This window comes from Lampetra fluviatilis, chromosome 7, assembly GCF_964198595.1.
Source record: "Lampetra fluviatilis chromosome 7, kcLamFluv1.1, whole genome shotgun sequence".
In the NCBI taxonomy this organism is placed as follows: domain Eukaryota; kingdom Metazoa; phylum Chordata; class Hyperoartia; order Petromyzontiformes; family Petromyzontidae; genus Lampetra; species Lampetra fluviatilis.
The window spans coordinates 7,550,604-7,569,388 of NC_136281.1; the positions used below are offsets into that span (position 1 = coordinate 7,550,604).

The 18,785-nt window shown below is 42.2% G+C and overlaps 1 protein-coding gene across 2 annotated transcripts; it reads left to right on the forward strand.

Moving 5' to 3' along the window:
• Positions 1 to 940: 940 nt before the first annotated feature.
• On the forward strand, positions 941 to 7,927 carry LOC144933516 (protein-L-isoaspartate(D-aspartate) O-methyltransferase-like). 2 transcript variants are annotated; one of them, XM_078858352.1, is made up of 8 exons: positions 941 to 1,043; positions 2,087 to 2,191; positions 2,297 to 2,328; positions 2,479 to 2,583; positions 3,332 to 3,452; positions 3,747 to 3,832; positions 4,971 to 5,169; positions 5,851 to 7,927. In XM_078858352.1, the coding sequence occupies exons 1-7, from the start codon at positions 989 to 991 to the stop codon at positions 5,148 to 5,150; spliced, it is 684 nt and encodes a 227-aa protein (XP_078714478.1). In that variant the 5' UTR covers positions 941 to 988; the 3' UTR covers positions 5,151 to 5,169; positions 5,851 to 7,927. The 2 variants fall into 2 exon arrangements, with proteins under 2 accessions (XP_078714478.1, XP_078714477.1); XM_078858351.1 differs by having other exon boundaries at positions 5,871 to 7,927.
• Positions 7,928 to 18,785: the final 10,858 nt, after the last annotated feature.

Below are 18,785 nucleotides of genomic sequence, written 5' to 3' on the forward strand. Positions count from 1 at the left end.
TCTGAGAAGCCTCCACTAAGTTTAAAATTTAGTGGCTTATGTCGCGCAGTTGATTGACCATGGTTGATGATTGTTTGCTTTGCATTGCTTAAAATACACAGGGAGGTAAACTGATAAACGTATGTAAGATGTTACAAATGTTGTGGTCTGACGAGTCATGCCTTGCATGGACTGATGTGCTGAATGATTATTAGAGTTAGTGAGACGGTGGATTAATTTGATGTTGGGTTATGGATGGGGTTGTTAGATGTTCACGTCTTAAGTTAAACTGATGATGTTGGCATGATTGTACTACGTGCTCATGTTGGTGGTATGATGACGTTGAGCCAGTATAATTTTGTGATGATGTTGGTATAATGATATTGAGCAATTGTAACATAGGTTGTATGACGTTTGTGGTATGATAATGTTGATATGATGCTATTGAGCCAGTGCGATTATGGTTGTGTATTGTTTGTGGAATGATGTTGGTACTGTAAAATGTTAGTTAGCCACTTTAATATTGGTGGTATGACTATGCAGCATGATGACATTGGTCTACTGATATTGACCCATTGTGATATTGGTGGTATGGCGTTTGTGGTATGCTGTTGATATGATGCCGTTTAGCCAGTGCGATTATGGTGGTTTATTGATTGTGGTATGATCATGTTGGTGTAATATTACTGAGCCGCTAAAATATTGGTGGTTGTAAGTCGTATGCGGTATGATGATGATATTGGTATACTGCTATTGAGCCATTGTAATATTGGTGGTATGCTAACGTTGGTATGATGCCATTGAGCCAGTGCGGTTATGGTGGTCTATTGTTCGTGGCATGATGATATTGGTATATTGCTCTTGAGCCACCTTGATATTGGTGACATGACGTCATGTGTGGTACGGCAACGACGTTGTTGTTAAGTGAGCGTGATGATGATGCCGGTGGTGGTGTCAGGAATCAGCCCACGTGACGCAGCTCGCAGGCAGCCCGCGTCGCGAGGCCGTCATGGCGTGGAAGTGCGGAGGCAGCAGCCACGCCGAGTTGGTCAAAAACCTGCGAAGTGAGCCCGCACCTCACGCCTTCGCCCGTCCCCGTGTCCCCGCAGGAGAAGGAGCGGGGACAGGAGGACGGAGCCACCGCTCCTGATGGAAAAAGAGTGCGGGGTGGGGGGATGGCGACTCCCGCCTCGAGCCCGACCCCCTTCGTCGCGTCTCCCTTGGCCGGGGCTGAGCGCGTCTTCTCCCGCCCGGCTTTCTATCCGAGACCGCTGGGGCCTAGCTCCGAGCCGGGGGTGTCTCTGCAGAAGGCTGCATTTTTGAGCGTGCAAATGTTATGGGGATTTGATGCATTTGTGTTCTTCCGTTTCGGGCGGGGTGCACGATGTTGACGAGTCGTTAAATGCAAGGATTTTGGGATTTTGCAAATGTGGCTGTTGTCGGTGATGAGGCATTTGGGCGTCGCCTTCCTGAATCTGCATCGGCAAATTTATTGAACATTCTTGAAACATGCCCAACGAAAACAGCCGTCAACTATTGTTGAACTACCATATAACGTGCCTTATTGCAGTACAATGCTGTTGCAATTTAAATACAGTACAATCTCCAGCATTTGTGCATTGCCAATGAATACTGAATTTGAACTCGTGCGTTGTGTGGCCATGTGGTGGGCAGCAGAGGGCATTGCAGCAACATCAATTGTTGTACACTACTTCTAACACCCCCTTCACCAACCCGCAATGACCAGCGTGGTTCAGTCTGGTCAAGTAACCCCCCACGACCCGTGGATTGAAAAGCGAGGCTTTACAGGACAACTGTGGACGTTGCTGGTTATCTCTGCAAAGTGATATCATTGTGATAAATGGAGTACGTGTTATGTACGTAGAAGGGGGGGCAATAGAATGGGAACATTTTTAATGTGAACTCCTGTGACAGGGGTGTTTCCCCTGTGTTTTTCATCAGGAATACAATGATCTGACCGTGGTGGTACTTGGTGAGACATGCGTTCGTTCACAGTGAAATGTGAGGACTCTGGGTATGGACAACGCTGTATGGGGGACAACTATAGGCACACGCACCTTAATCGAGTGGGTGATTTGTCTTTCAGGCAATGGCATCGTTAAATCCGACCGCGTTTACCAGGCAATGATTGCCACGGACAGAGGGAAATACGCCAAGCACAATGCCTACATGGACTCGCCACAGTCCATTGGTAAGCTGGTGGTGGTTGATATTCGAATGGGCATTGTTAAAACGCCTACATGTGTTTTATGGCTTTAGAGATTGAATGACTCTAACACTAGTTTTGTTTGTTTAGGTTATCAGGCAACTATAAGTGCACCTCACATGGTAAGTATTCCACATACCAGCTGATAATATAGGTTTACAAACACCACGTTTACACATTTAATAAAACAAAGCACGAGTGGAGTTAAAAGAAGCTCCGCCATAATTATTTTGGCACATGCACTGATGTTATTTTGGTGTGCGTGTCTGCAGCACGCCTATGCCCTGGAGATATTACAAGACCATTTGTTTGAAGGGGCTTCAGTCTTGGATGTTGGTTCTGGGAGTGGCTATCTCACTGCTTGCATTGCAAGAATGGTATGTGCACATGCTCAGCAATACAGCTGAGATTAACAGAGGTTTTTTTTTTAATTATTAGTGAAACAACAATATAAAGTCTACTTTAGACACCGTTTTCTTTTGCTTTACTAGTCTAAAGGAAACGTGCATGTCATTTGCATATTTTCTGTCTTTTAAATGATACATTATTGCACAGTTTGACGCATTTGTTGTATGATAATGTATTGCAATTGATTAATCGTTTATGTGCTGACTATGCAAACATTGCCGCACCTATAAATTAGAGTGTTAAGTTTTTATGAATTTAATACTCAGTATTTTGGAATGGAAAACTTTTGTATGGTCTATTAAATACTGTTAATTTGCGAAATGTTTTAAAATTATTTAGGGGCCCTACTGTGTAAATTGCAGTCTCCTCCTACAAGTCAGTTCTTTTCTGCCCTCTCTTTACTGAAGAAGGGTCACTGATTGAAACACAAGTCGAAGATAAGTTTGTTTCCAGAGCAGTGTTATTGAAAAATGTGAGCGTATGTAGGTTAACCATAATAGTACAATTTCCAAATAATATATCAATATATTTTAAAAGTACGCCTACTTTAAAACTGCTTTTTGGGTATCGTCCTTCGCCCACACCTCCGATTAGCACGGCAGGCTACGTACAGTGCGAAAGAAGTTCAACATACATACGTAGTGTCACTTAATACTTGGCATATATTTGACAACAAAAACATGACGATTTGTGGGGAATGTGCATTTGTTGGAGTAGGTGGGGTCTTCAGGAAAGGTCATTGGGATTGATCACATCCAGGAGCTGGTCGATGAAGCCGTCAAAAACGTCAACAGAGATGACATGTCTCTTCTCTCTAAGGGGCAAGTGACACTTGTAGGTGGGTTTCCATTGCCTGCATTGGTTTGACAGTGATATTACTATATGCAAATACTATATGCAGTGACATTACCGATACTATATATATGCATTGGTTTTACAGTGCCATTACCATACGCATTGAAAGTAAAACTTATTTCCTGCGTTGTTACCCTGGTTTTTATGTACACTTACACATGCTTAGTTGTACGATGTTAGCTTAAATCAAATAACATAGTTAAACTTAGTGTCCTTTAGAGCTCATATTGCAGTTGCTATTTATTGCATACTTTAAATGGTGTTTGTTACTTTGCAGTTGGTGATGGCAGGCAGGGGCACACAGAAGGTGCTCCCTATGATGCCATCCATGTGGGAGCTGCTGCACCTACAGTTCCACAGGCGGTAAACAAGCCATGAGTGCCTCAATGCACAACGTTTATTTGCATGAAAAGTCCATTGGCCAGACTGCTTGTGTGGCTATTGCACTAGAGCTGGGTTATTACTTCCCTATTCTCAGTTTGATCACTTGACTAAACTGTTAATATAAAAACACTTGGAAAAAACATTCTCTCACCTATGCAACTGGATGGGAGATGATGAGGGAGGCTTATACCTACTATAATCACCCAGGAATGTCTGTCCTTAACGTTCGTGACGTCACTTCTCATCGACCAGCCCCCCTCATTAATATTCATGAGCAGGTGATATCCTCCAAATGGACACCTCCCCACCCCTCATTAATAATCATGAGCGGGTGACGTCACTCAATATGGAGTATTCCCCCCCTCACTAATAATCATGCACAAGTGACGTCACTCTATTGAACAGCCCCCCTCATTAATCATTAACAAGTGACGTCTTCCAAATGGACACCCCCCACCCCATTAATAATAATTAGCGGGTGACGTCACTCCACATGGGGGGCCGAGGCGCCTCCTCCCCCCTCCTCGGCGTCAACTTACAACCCTCACTACAAAGGCAGAACCCTCACGTCACGCGATCTCCGTAACGTTATTGAGACATCAAAGTAAAAAGGACGTCGTGATGAACAAGGGATTATAACCTTTAAATGAAATAGGTCTGTGTCGCTGGGCCCTTACAAATTGCACACGCATTAATGCAAAGAATATCACGTCACGGTCTGCTTTTCGCTTGCAAGTTTCAGATGTACTGCAATACACCCGTCCTTGGATGGGCAAAAGGCTAGTTGATATTATTGGCATCATCTGCCATGTCTTACTGGGCATGGCTTGTAGGGGGTTTTGGGTGGCAGAATCTGGGGACAGCCATTATTTTTAAAAGGGCCCAAGTAATGGACCAAAAAAGTGGAGTCAATTGCCATTTCTGTATTGTATGTTTCAAGAGTACCGGGGCAGCATTAGCAGAATCCTGGGTGTGAGCTTTGCATTCCATGACAAGATTGTTTTCATTGCTATTATTAAAAAAAAATGTCCCATTGGATGTTTGAAACTGCTGTTTGGTTTTTTTCAGTAATGTGATCTTATTTTCTATTTTTGTTGCAACGTGGCATGTATCCCAGTTGATAGACCAGCTGAAGCCAGGCGGCCGGCTCATTTTGCCCGTGGGGCCAGCAGGGGGAAACCAGACGATGGAACAATACGACAAGCTGGAGGACGGTACCGTACGACACTGCCCTCTGATGGGCGTCATCTACGTGCCACTCACTGACAAGGACAAGCAGTGGGCATGCTGGAAGTAAAGCTCACAGGGCCAGAAAGGTTATTGTGAACATTTATCTTTTAATGTTGCATATATTATCACATCCTCTGTTTTCTTAACAGGGTGATTGTTACACTGTTAATGAAAAAAAATCTTGTGGTTATCGATTAAATAACTGATTTTAGTCCCAGGTAAGCTATTTGTTGATAAACGTATGTTTTCTGATTACACATGCTCAACATAATTTTATTCAAGTCACTTAAAAATGTAAATTTATTTTGAAATGCATAATGGTAATCGTTAATTTCCCTGTAAAAGGCTTGCTTGGTTTCTTCATCTACCATTTCTGCAGATATATTATTGATGGAAAAAGTATAGCAAGCAGCACTGTGATTAGTGCACAAGGCTTGCATATCTTGAAGGATGATGAGATCAAATCCCATTCAGGGGTCCACTCAGCCATTATTACTTTTAGAGTCCTTTAATTGAGTACCACTTTGTGGGAAGTAAGCAGTCATCCTATGGCTTGACTTGCCCATGCTATAGTATTTAACTATATTTGTAGAGAGCTGTAAACTTGTGATACGTACTCCCCCATTCCTCATGAACTGGGCAACCACTGACATTTTTGTACATAAATGAACAACTGTAAATGTCTTTCATTTAATGCTTTGCAAGATGAAATGTTTACTGTTTTAAGATAGGTTGCATTCTCTTGTGAGGTGTGATAAGACGAGAAGACTTATTTTTCCCTTTGTAGGGATGCTAGATGACCTCTGATCAAGAACCTGAACACCAAACCATGGCGACTGCGTGAAATGCTGCACACTCACTTTAATTGCGCCTTCATATATGTAGTGCCATGCATCTTTTACACAAGATGTATTTAGTGTTTTGTATCTTAAATTCTGTTTTGCATTATCATTCTCACTCGCAAACTTGCAAAATAAGTGTATTGTTGGACCTCAGTCAGTTCGAATGACAGAAAAAAGGAAGACTTGCTGGAAGTTTATATGTTTTTTAATCAACTACATTTTGTTTTGCGCTTGCCTTGAACATTCTGTATCTGCAGTGTAATATGTAAGCTGAATGCACTGGAGCTGTGTGCTAGTTATTGCATACATTTGAATCTTAAGACATTTCTGAAACATCAATATCGATTGAAAATTCTCATTCTGGAACTCGGTCAACTTTTACTTTGTGCGGATTGCAGAATGGGATAGTGCACATAATAAAATACATAGCAAAATTACTGTATGTTTTTACAGTTTTCTAAAGCACTTAGAGGTTGTATGGCATGTTATTCAGCATAATATCTGACTTTTCACTCCACTTACTGCGAGCTCAATTTATCTAGCTATGATATAGTATTGCTGATGGATAAACCAAGCTGCTCTAAGCATTTCCTGAAGAAGCTCCCAGCATGTGGAGCAAAACGTTGGACATCATGCCAAACAACACGCAGTACAATCTAAAAACATCCCAGCCCTATTTAACAAACTTGGCCAGTATGATTTAAAATACAAAATGCTGTTCATGATGTTGTACACTTAAGGGTGAAAACATAATGGAATAATGGAAATCTATATTTTCGATTTGTACGTACATTTTATTTTAAATAGGAAGGTACATTTACAGCAACATGTAACATTGTTTGATAAAATATTTTAATGCAGTTATATATATGCATTGTGTTTTGTGAGATTTTTTTAATGGTCACAAATTTTCTGAAACAACACTCTAACATGGTAATACATTGCACATTAATATGCAAAACAATATCTCCACTTTTATAATGCAGCTGAATTTGAGTTGTGGTATGACTTGTTTTTTTATTGCCTTTTCAAGCAGATAGATTTATTGAGGTTGTGTTGGAGATCTATGCTCGCCAATCTGAATGTCCTAGCACAGTAACAGATGAACAAATACATGCTTTAAATCTATTGGTAGCAGTAAAAAATTAATCAGTTTGGCAGTTATATTTATTTACTGAATATCAGTTTACGACATGGCTTCAGCTACCGCTGGTTTAATTTTCTTGTGTGTTTTCATATTGTTTATGTTTGCACATTTAAAAATGTCCTACACTGCATTGTAGTACATAGCTTAAATGTAGGACAGAGAGTGTTGATTTGAATGGAGGACTGCTTCCCAGTATCGTTTGAATATTACTTCTGGTCTGCTCAAATGTATAAAATATCAGTGTGCATATCACTAAATATGTCTGCAAGTGGTGGGTCGCTTATTGTTGCGTAATATGTCATTGTTTTGTAAAAAAATACTTATGAATGTGGGTTTTTAGTAGGGCAGGTAACACCAACATTTACTGAAATATCTAAAGATATTGTGAAATTTAGGCCATTATTGGCCTCAAAGTAAATAACTATGTACTGAGAAGAAATGTTTGGAAAATGTAATTTGAAGTCGGAAAGTATTGCTTTGTCTTGTCAACAAATGTACTTATTTGGTATGATTTCCACCATGCTCAACACTAAGGTAAAAAAAACGTAATCGGTAACATGATAAAACTGTTTGCCTGGTTTGCAAGCTTTGAGCATCATAAAAATAAAAGTCAACCACCTAGCATCTCTCTTTAAGGATAATACGACATGGGCATGTGAATGCTCTTGTTTCATTTATAAGTGGAAGTATTTATGGAAGCACATAGTGGTTTGCTGTGCTGGAACGTGTTTCCAATAAAGCTTCCAGATTCAAGCAAAGTTGCACTTAACCTTGTTGCTGCTAGACCATGGGCTGTTGTTCTTTCTGATCACTTGTCGTGTACTCATCAGCATATGGTAATAAAAAGACAGTGACCTAAAGTAAAAGCAGCTGGTAAACTCGTTAATTAAATAAGACAATGCAAGGTGCATTTATACTCTGTAAAAACAAAAAAATCGTAGTTAAACTTCAACATTTCCCCATGCTTTATTTTTTGCAGAACATAGTAATTTTAAACACATTTAAACATTTCAAACTTTTGATTTCAAGCTGACAATTTACATGTTTTGTTGAGAACTGCATTTAAAATGCTCCAATTCCCAATGACAACTGTGCTGGAAAACGAGTCAAGGAATATGCGTGAACTCATCAACCATGATCTCTCCACTGCTGGTGGATAGAGTTGTCACAATCCCACGTGGTCTCGATGCAAAAATCTATCCAAATTCCTCCACAAGAACAATCTCATCGCTCCCATCTCGACAGTGGTCATTCTCCGGGACGTGTTCTTCCTTTGGCTCCACTCTCATCATTCATCTCAACCAACAGCCATGCCCTACAGCAATGTGTTCTCCTCAACCTCACTTAATTTTTTTAAACAGTCAATATGATGTATCTAACGCACGTATGTTATCTGATCCATGTGTCTTATATGTAATTCTGAGCGTACACCGCTCCATGCACACTTTTACATTTTTCGAATACGTACGGTACAGTACTATCAGATCTAGAAAAAGACGAATGCATAGGCTACAATTTCACCTTGCCTTCGTGGACTTAAGACATTTTACTCGGTGGACATCAAGACCTCATGAACCGTGCCTTGAGTAAAAACATTTAGGAAAAAAAAATCGAACAGCTCCACGGAGGTTGCAGGAATACATTCCAAAAATATATTTGATCGGAGAGCCAGACTTTAAAGCACACTTTTACCAAAACTATTCAATTGACAATATGTTTAACAAACATTGGATAGCAAAAAAGGCACAGATAAAATTGAGAAATAGTAACCATCTCAGATTTCTTGAACGTTTACCAAAAAAGTTAATTACATGAAATTAAGAGTGCAAATTTGGGATTCAGGTAAATGAGTAACACCAAAGGTTTAAACCACTATGCAAAATTGAGCGTAGTCATTTTGCAGTATGAACATTGTTGCTTCATCATAAAGAACGCATCCAGATACATAGTTCAACAATTTTGATTGATAGGGTTTACAGTTAAACTATGGTTCTAGACACACTCAGGTTATGAGTCATTCCAGCGATGTCACGATTATGATACATTATTGAAGAGACCATTTCATTTTTGGCAGTATGTACTTGAAATATATATCCATACGAAATACTATGTGTATATCATTAATCTCAGCATCAAGGAAATTTTGTTCAAAATTTTTTATATTATGAACGGACATATGAAAATGACTGCATCTCACTTTTTGGAGATGTATGAATTTACCAGTATAAAGGCCGGCCTTGAATCACTTGTACGCAAGAACCAAAACCATATATATCTGAAAGGTAAAGGTGAAGCCATGCAATTGCTTGCTCACACGACTGCTGGAAGAAGGACCTTCAATTCAGAGAGATCTAGAGTTTCTATAGAGAAGGTATGTTGACCTACTCTTCCACGCTGGCAATACATCTTGCGACCTGCCGAATGACTAACTGCTGTAAAGAGGTGTGGAGGATTTAAGAATATTTCTCATTTGGCGGCCTATGTAAAGCAACGAATTGCATTTCAGAATGTAATTTAATGATATATTTGTTATCTTCTTCACCACTTGGGTGTTGTAGACAGAGCACAGGGCAGATGTCGAGATACTCAGTTCAACAGCGTACCAACAGGCAGACTTCTATGAACTGTGAACTGTTTATCTCAGCATCTGCACCAGGCATGTTCTTAATTCCTGAAACCTCAATCTTGCGTCCGTACACCCGCTTGTTAAGGCGTCCTCAAAACAACGCGTGACCCTTGCTGATCATATTTTGTGACCCAACTTTCATGCTTAGCTTTAAAAAAAACGAAGATAAAATATTTTTTCATCGTAATCAATTTGAATAGCATAACATTGCATACGTGGTACATTGTAATACACCGTAACGTAAATTGTACGTTAAGTAGGTGATGTGAGTATAAATAATAAACAGTTTGATTGAAACTAAATATTCAAAGCATAATTAATGTGTAAGGACATGGAATTATTGTGTTAAATTACATCATCTGGTTGATTATATTTAAACATGATGGTATCTCTGTCTTGAGTTTGAAAAACGTTAGCGGTTTTTCACATCTGCACACTGTTAATACGTTTAATCCAAAGCAATATCACTAATAATGCATGTGACCCCATACTCACATTGCCAGATGTTGGTCGTTCCATGTTAAAACTGAGCGGTGCTCGCCCGTCTGGCACCTTTTGCCAACTATTTATAGTCAGCTGAGGAGTAGTACATGTAAACACTTGATTAAACTAACATGTCTTGCCTCGGTAAATCTCTCTTTCTTTCCCTGTCATGTTGCACAGGGTGCAGGCATATGGCACAACAATGGTGTCTTAGTAGAATCCTCTTATAGTTGACTGCCGTCAGCGGCAAGACGATAGAGACGCGTGCGAGTCTGATTCTTCGTGAAAACATGGGCATCATGATCTTAATTTATTGAGCCATGTTGATTTAAATGTAGAAAATAATTCCAAATTTATTGGCTAAAATTAAGGAGAAAAATCCTTTGTGATTCAGTATAAATATCCAAATATCGCAATTCATTTCAATACATTAATACAAACAAGGCAAATGTGAGCTGATTTGCGCAGGATGATTCAGAAATAATATTGGGATAAGCTGCATTCGGCGAGGCATGAATTAAATGCGTTACTGTGAAAAGCATAGCGACTGCGTCGACTAATCCGTGCGCGGAGAGGTGAGAGACAGAACGCGAAGGCTTCTTCTAATCCTCTTAGAGACAGGATCCTCCATGCCGTGCTTGTTGTTTCACAGCTGAAGGAGACGTCCAGTTCTCGATTGGTTGGCACGTGGAAGCAAATATTTACATATTTCACGGTGAGTTGTGGCATCGCACGTACCTTTATGACCTCTAATTACGACGAAAGAGAATTCGTATTTATTTACTTATTAGTGTTTTTCATCAGACTGCCAGCCATGACTAACGACGTTAGTGGCGAGTGAGACCTGATCCGTGTCCTGCTTCCCCCAGCCAGCAGCGGATTGACAAAGGGCTGCAAGTTACTGGACGTGCGGATACGTTTTGTGTTGGCTTCAGATAATTAGAATTGATTCCACAATGGGACTCCAACTCTAATCTTAATTATAACATCCATATTTGGAGCAAATCGTGATGTTGCCCTCGTCGTAAATAGGCCACTGCTTATCTTTTCGCAGTAATTTTGATCACTGCTTAGGGCAAATAAAATGAGCTTTCCAGCTGGCATTTCATAAGACCCACATCTGAGTGACAGTCATCACTTACACAAGGAAATCAGCTTATGTGCTTAGCAGTTTTTATTTCAGCTATACTTTTCCCATACCAGCCAGAGCAGTTAACAAAGAATGTAGTCATTTCCTTGCAGTTGAACGGAATGAACTGGAATTAAATGTACTGTAAAATGTGAGTATGAATGAATCGATTGGTAGGTCGCGTGTGGTGGGGTAAAGTGTAGGTACTCCCACTTCTTCCAAGATGTCTGACCAGCATATAAAGGTAGACCAGATACCCTTCTCAGGTTCTCCCTAGAGCTCCCTCTGTGTGCCTGACTTTGCCTGTCGATCTTGCTGATGCCAGTACCTTAAGCCAGGAGGTCCTGCCGGAGACGTGGTGTGAATTCCGACCATCCCGGGGCACTGCAGATATGGTCTTCGTTGCCCGACAGGTTCAAGAAAAGGAGTCGGGAGCAGCATCAAGAACTGTTCTTGGCATTCGTCAACCTAACCAAGGCATTTGATTCCCTCAACAGGGAAGACCTTTGCAGTGTCCTCCAATGCCTTGGCTGTCCAGAGAAGTGTGTCACCATCTTGCGGCTCCTGCACGACATGACTGCCACCGTGCTGAGCGGGGGATCTGAAACGGATGTTAATTGTGGCTGAGTGATTGCCCCCACTTTATTCACCATCTATCTGGTCGTGGTCACCCTCTTCGTCCACGGTCGTCTTCCATCTGGCATCAGCATCCAGTACCGTCAGGACGGGAAGCTATTCAACCTCGGACGTTTCTGGGCAAAGAAAAAGCTGTTCACGAAGGACATCCACGACCTGCAGTTTGCAGACGACTGCTGCGTGGTGGCTCACTCCACGCAGAACATCCAGATGGCCCTCGTTGTATTCAACTCTGCATGTAAGAGACTTGGCTTAACCTTGAACATTAATACTACCAAGGTCCTCCACCAACCACCATCGGACCAGTCAAGCATCCCCCCGACTAGATATAATCGTTGGAGAGGCCCTTGAATACGTGGAATATTTCCCTTACCTCGGTAGTCATCTCTCCAAAACGGCCACCGTCGACGGGGAGATCCAACACGGAGTCCTGTGCACCAGAACCACCTTCTACAAACTGCGCCAGCACATCTTCGATCACAACCATCTCCGCAGAACAACAAGCTCCTAGTTGACCAGGCTGTTGTCAACCCAACACTCCTTTACTTCAGCGAAACGTGGACAACGTACCAGTGCCATATCACTGCGCTTGAGCGCCGCCATCAGCACTGCCTCTGCCAAATCGTGGGGATCAAGTGGGAAGATCGCTGCACCAATGCGAGTGTCCTCCAAGCTGACACCACCAGTATCGAAGCAATACTTATAAACAAAAACAATTCAGATGGACTGGCCACTGAATTCACGTGCCTGAGAACTACCTTCCCCACCGGATACTTTTCTCCCAGCTCTCCAATGGGTAGCTGACGAGGGGAGGATAATGGAAGCAGTTCAAAGACACCCTCAAGTCCTCCTTGAAGCGTGGAAACATCGACCTTCAAGACTGGGAGGAGCAGGCTGCCGCTGTATCCACCAGGCGATGACCTACTTCGAAACTCAACGTCTCGATGCCGAATCCCACTTCCACCTGTGACCGTCTGCCCCCAATGCGCAAAGCTGTGGCACAAAGGGCATCAGCTGTCAAAAGGTATACAGTTCATGCAAAGTGGCACGGCCTGCATATTTTTGTTCCTTACATTTATTGTAGAGGGTTGAAAACAATGTTTCACATGGTAAAAAAAGAATTGAAATGGCATTTCTTTTCAAGGAACCAGTCACAATACAGGCACATTGCCTGTATTGTAGTAATATAATACATGCACTTTTTTAGGTGGGGGGGGAGGGGGGTTAAATAGTACAACAAAAATTTAATTAGGTTTTACTGGCTGTCATTAGATTGTGTCCTGAAAAGCTTGCTGGATTAGTATTTTTCATGGAAAAAATATAAAGAATATATAAATTAAATGTTTGTTTATATTGCACATCAAGCTGGATAGACGATAGTGGAAGGTAGGGTAAGTGTTTCACTTGGCTGTCAGGGCACAGCAATAGAACATCGAGTATGCCCCCATTCAACTATACATATAAAAATAAGCTTTTTATTTGTATATATAAAATCAGAATCTGTTTTCATATACAGTAATCTGAAAATAAACGTTTATTTTCGCGCATCCTGCTTGGACCAAGAGTCTAAAGGTATGAAAAGGCCTCTCACATTGCAATCAGAGTAAGCGCAAGAACTTGGATTAACCTGCCGTACTGTGCACTGTGACCCCATTTCCCCACAATTCTATATCTTTGCTTAATAGACCTAAAGAACTTTATAAATATTTCCTTAACAGCGAATTCACAGTAAATTGCTACGAGATATTTTTGCAGTCCCTGCTTGTGCATACGCCCTCTGTATTACAATGCAGCTTGAATAATAACAGTTAATAATGTAAAACTACAAATACAGTAATTCATATTTTTTACAATACGTCTTTTATTGCAAGATCACACAGCATTCGACATGTAAAATATCAACACTACAGAAAAAAGGCATGCTAGACAAGCCAATAAGATTATGGCAAAGAGATTGTACCAAGTTATTGGTTTAGTATCTTAATTGCAAACATTAGGATTATTAATCCAGAAAGTGTAATGGAATTAATATTGCACTATTTTTAATGGCATTGAAACACTCGAAATGTAATGTGGCTGATTACTATTGTGAATGTATTTAGGATATTCAAGGTTAACATTTCAAATACTGTGGTCTATCAGTAAGTGAAACTAATTGCTCAATGTTATGAGACATTATAATCATTTATAATGTGTACCTGCAGCAATGTTAAATTTTGTGTTGGACTGCCACGTTTGTTTCTGGTTATCTTCAAAATAACCACAATCTAAACTTCCTTTATACGTTATCAATGTCATTAGTAAGAAAAAAAATGCATGTGTGCAGCAATGCTTTTTTCTTTGTGAGCATTACCATGCATATTTCCAGATAAGAGATGCCAGGCATTGAGACGCTCTGTAGCTCACCACAAAAGAAGTCTTCAAAGATGTTTTCTTATTCTTCTTCTTCTCTGCAATCAAGAGTCACCGCACTAATACCCCGGAATCGTTTATTTCGTGGTGTGGACTCGGGGCTTATCTGCCTGGTGCAGGCTCCATAAAAAGGGTGACGAGATGGATGAGCCTGCCACCGTTTTTATCATACCTCCCTCCCGCTACACAGCCATTCTCCTGCCAGCATTGTACCTCTAATAAAGCAAAGCGGAAACATTTATCTTGAGTCCGCTCTTCTTGGGCACTTTTTGTGCAGCTCCTGTGCCTACCAACCCTCATCGAGCCACCCCCCCCCCCGTCGCCCACGGCCTCTCCCTCGTCGTCACCCCCGATCCTGAACCCCGGCTACCGTGGCGCACGATGACAGCTGTTCAATCGATCTCCTTGGAAATTTAAGATCACATCGCAGATAAAATGTAACAGGACTGGATTGTTTCACCCCTCCCCCCCTTCTCTCGCCTTTCCCAATCAATCAATGGTCATATAGCGCAACATAGATTACAAAGGCATGCGTCGCAGAGCGATTCGCGTAAAATCAAATTCACGTGAATTGCCGTCACTTAAAATAGTAATGTGTATAAAATACAAGATATTTTGGTTTAACATAGCAGAGCAATGTACCAAAAAGAATATTAATATTAAGCTATAACATCTATTATAATATATATGCTTACAACGCTTTACTTTAATATAAATTCCCCCTTCTACACAGTGTTCTACACATTTTTTCCCCCGTTATTATTTTTGTTTGTTGACGAATCCGTGCCTGGTTGACATCCGAGGGCATTTCTCGCAAGCAGATGGCTGTTCCACCTCCACAGATTGAGATTTGAGGGTGAAGAGAGTGAACGGAGAATTGGCAATCGTGCACAGCTGTGCAAATCTGAGCACTTAGCGCACTTCTGTGTAACACGTGAACAATCCAATCTACGCTGGGCACGCAACACACGTGTAATTATGCTAATAATCTGCCGTAATGCTTGAGTAAATGTGCCGCGTGCGCGATTTTAAGCGTTCAGCTGTCTGTCTCCCTTGCCCCCTTACGACGCTGACCTTTCCATCATTGGTGCTCAGTAAGTATAAACAGCTATTATTAACCATTTCATTACTTCATAAAGTCGGAGAACATTTCTGGAAAGAAGACGATTTTTTTGCACAAACCTTCCGCGACTTTTTAATTTATTTCGCTCTACGTATAATTAACATGGTGGACACAGAATTAGCAACACGTTAAAAAAAAATGAAAATTCCAGTCGAAATCTGTCACGACACGTACACTTCGGCACGAGCCTCCTGTCGCGACCTGATATACAGTCGTTACAATACTCATCAGCCATGGTCAATCCACTGCTGGATAAAGGCCTGCATGAGCTTTGGCCATCTCTCATTGTCCAGCGAACGTAATAAACACATTCCTGCGGAGGGAGCTGGTAGGAACGTTGGGTTGCTCGGTCAATGGCCAGGGTCAACGGCGGCGTGGTGTATTCCGCAAATATGCCCGACTGTGAGGGCGGGCACAAGCCCAGCCCCACCCTCCCCACCCAGCCCCACCCTCCCCACCCAGCCCCTCCCCACCCTCCCCTCCCTACCCTCCCCTCCCCACCCAGCCCCTCCCTGCACGACGAACGGACGGACACAATAATCCCCTGTGGGCTGATGTAACCAGGAGGTTCCTACCAGTATAAACCTATCGCATCTTTCGGACGCATTCCACTCATTGGCTGCCACTCGGTAATTATTCTTGACCATCGTGTATCATTCTTTAATTCAGTATCAGTCTTGTAATGTAAAACTAAAATCTAAAAAATGAACACTATCGTTGAATATATAGTTTATTCTGCAGGTAGGTCATTTTATGTTCGTGTCTCCACTGTTAAATTTCTGCGATATAACAAAATATTAATCACGCATTATGTATTAATAACTCTCTTCAGAAAAGGATAAGCATGATTCTGAGAGAGATAAATTATCTTAGGTTTGATAGATTATCTACTGAAATTATTGAAGGTTGCCGACATGTTCTATAAGCTCCGAATTAAAATAACAACTGATGTATCTACTGTTCGTAATTATGAGTACATTACTGTAGTGGTGCCAAAATCCATGCAAATGAGACATTTTCAGTATTACCGCGTTCAACATTACATTCAGTAATTGGTAGACTGTATGCACAGACTTCATCCAGAAGTGGCTGCTGATGATGAAACTATATTTGTCAAAGCGTTTCGCAAGGTCTTAGCAGAATTTTAAGAAAATTCCGAATTTATCTCGGACTATACCGTTTTTTTTTTAAATGAACAAAACAGCGCTGCTGCTTTATTCGAAACATTTATTTGCATTTTTGGCGGCGCTCAATTTACATAAAGCATTCAGCGTGGTCCATTTCGCCGAGCTCTCTGATCCATATCAGTCGTGCTTTCAATTAAATTAGTAAATTACCACAATTTAGTGAACGTTCGCACGTGCCTCTGCGGGCAGCAGCTGATTGCTGCAGCCCTTCGGAGTTGCGCTTGCGACGGATGGCTCGGTGCTCTCTCTCACTCGCTCGCTCCAGAATTCAATTTCACACTTCATTTCACCCCGTCATTACTCCACTGGCAGGGCCCCGCAGCAGGCTTGGGCGGTCCGCGCTCAGACGCCAAAGCAACCGACTCCTACCACAGCGGCTGGAAACCAATAAGCGGCGAGCAACGTCGTCGCTCTCTCACACTGCGGCCATCCTACAACCAACCCCCCTGCAGCGTCGTGTCAATTGCCAGCCCCCTGCATTCTCCCGTGCACCTGGCCGCCTGCTCTTTTTTTTACACCTTGATTAGGTCCTGGGATGATATTTAAAACGGGTGAAAATTGTCGTCTGAAATATTTGTGGTTGTGAATCGTTCTTCCCTTTTTTTGGCTGAAATGATAATCAAAATAAAAAAAAGTGGACGAAGAGGAACGATGGCAATTAGCGTATTATCTTTATCGCCTTCTTGCACATTCGTGTATGTGCGACAATAACCAACAAACAAAATATAACATTATCTGTCAACCCACTGTTTGATGGATGAAGGCCTCCTTACGCTTTCACCATATACTTTATTTGAATAGATGTATCGTCCACTTCATAGTCACACGCTGTAGTATTTAGTGGACAACGTTAATACTGGTAGGAACCTCCTGGTTACACCAGCCCACAGGGGATTATTGTGTCCGTTCGTCCGTCGTGCATCCAAAAATGGGAGGGGTGGGGCTGGGTGGAGAGGGGAGGGTGGGGAGAGGCTGGGTGGGGAGGGTGGGTAGGTGCTGGGTGGGGAGGGGAGGGTGGGGAGGGGCTGGGTGGGGCTGGGTGGGGAGGGGCTGGTGACCCCGTGGTGCCCTTATAAAACTCAACGTTTAACCTACTCACGCCGGCTTGTGCCCGCCCTCACAGTCGGCCATATTTGCAAAATACACCACACCGCCGTTGACCCTGGCCATTGATCGAGCAACCCAACGCTCCTACCAGCTCCCTCCGCAGGAATGTGTTCTCATCTCTCATATCTCCAGCTCAAGCCTCCCACAAATCATTTGACTTATGTATGGCCAGCCCCACGCTGAATCCCTCTCCTCTCCCCACTCCCTGTGAATACAGACGCTGTTTCGTGCAGCTCACCTCCTACTTGCGCCTTGTTTCTCGCTCCCTCTCTTTGTTTAAGATCAGAGGAAACAAGAAGATGCTCGGTGTAGTCGGCACTTTGCTTCGTTCATCATTTCGTTTTTTTCAATGCTTTGCTTTATGTTAACCCGCCCTCCCCCCTTTTAAATGAAATATTTCACAAAATATTTCACGCTCTGCTCTCCTTACCCCATCCCTCTTTCTCTACCTCTCTTGCCTCCCCTCCCACCATCACCCTCTCAGCTCCAACATATTGGCCTGGGAATTTCATCTCCCCCTCCTCCTCCTCCTTCTCCTCTTCCGACCAGGTGCTCCTTATTTCTTCTTCCTGCTCATCTTTAGTGACTCCCTCTTTGTCCGTTTTGGGGACATCCGTTCGAACATCCTTTTCCCGGCCATCCTATTCTCTCTTCCCATTCCTGATTATTTTCCCATCCATTATATCCACGACTCTACTCTCCTTCCTGTGGTGTGCTAGGGATCAAATTATGTCTACATTTAACACGAACGAATAACTCACACCTCTGTGTCAGTGCACTGGTGAATGAAGGCCTACTATGCATGCGTTGTCGGTCATAGGGTTAATTGACCGTACTTCACCACGCCGAATCAGTGCGGGTGATTGAATGGGGGACCCCCGACTAGTTCAAATCTCACCACCCATGTTAACCATGGTAGGGAATCGAACTTAGGTCCTTGGCTTTATATTGCATTGCGCTGAGCTACGCGTCTCACATGGTGTACTATGTACTATGTATATACGTGGGGA

Bases quoted from the DNA above. Each gene is read 5' to 3' on its own strand.
- LOC144933516 (XM_078858352.1), top strand. From the start codon at position 989: ATGGCGTGGAAGTGCGGAGGCAGCAGCCACGCCGAGTTGGTCAAAAAC. The intron at 1,044-2,086 runs GTGAGCCCGCAC...TTTGTCTTTCAG, and splicing joins GTTGGTCAAAAACCTGCGAA to GCAATGGCATCGTTAAATCC. The intron at 2,192-2,296 runs GTAAGCTGGTGG...TTGTTTGTTTAG, and splicing joins GGACTCGCCACAGTCCATTG to GTTATCAGGCAACTATAAGT.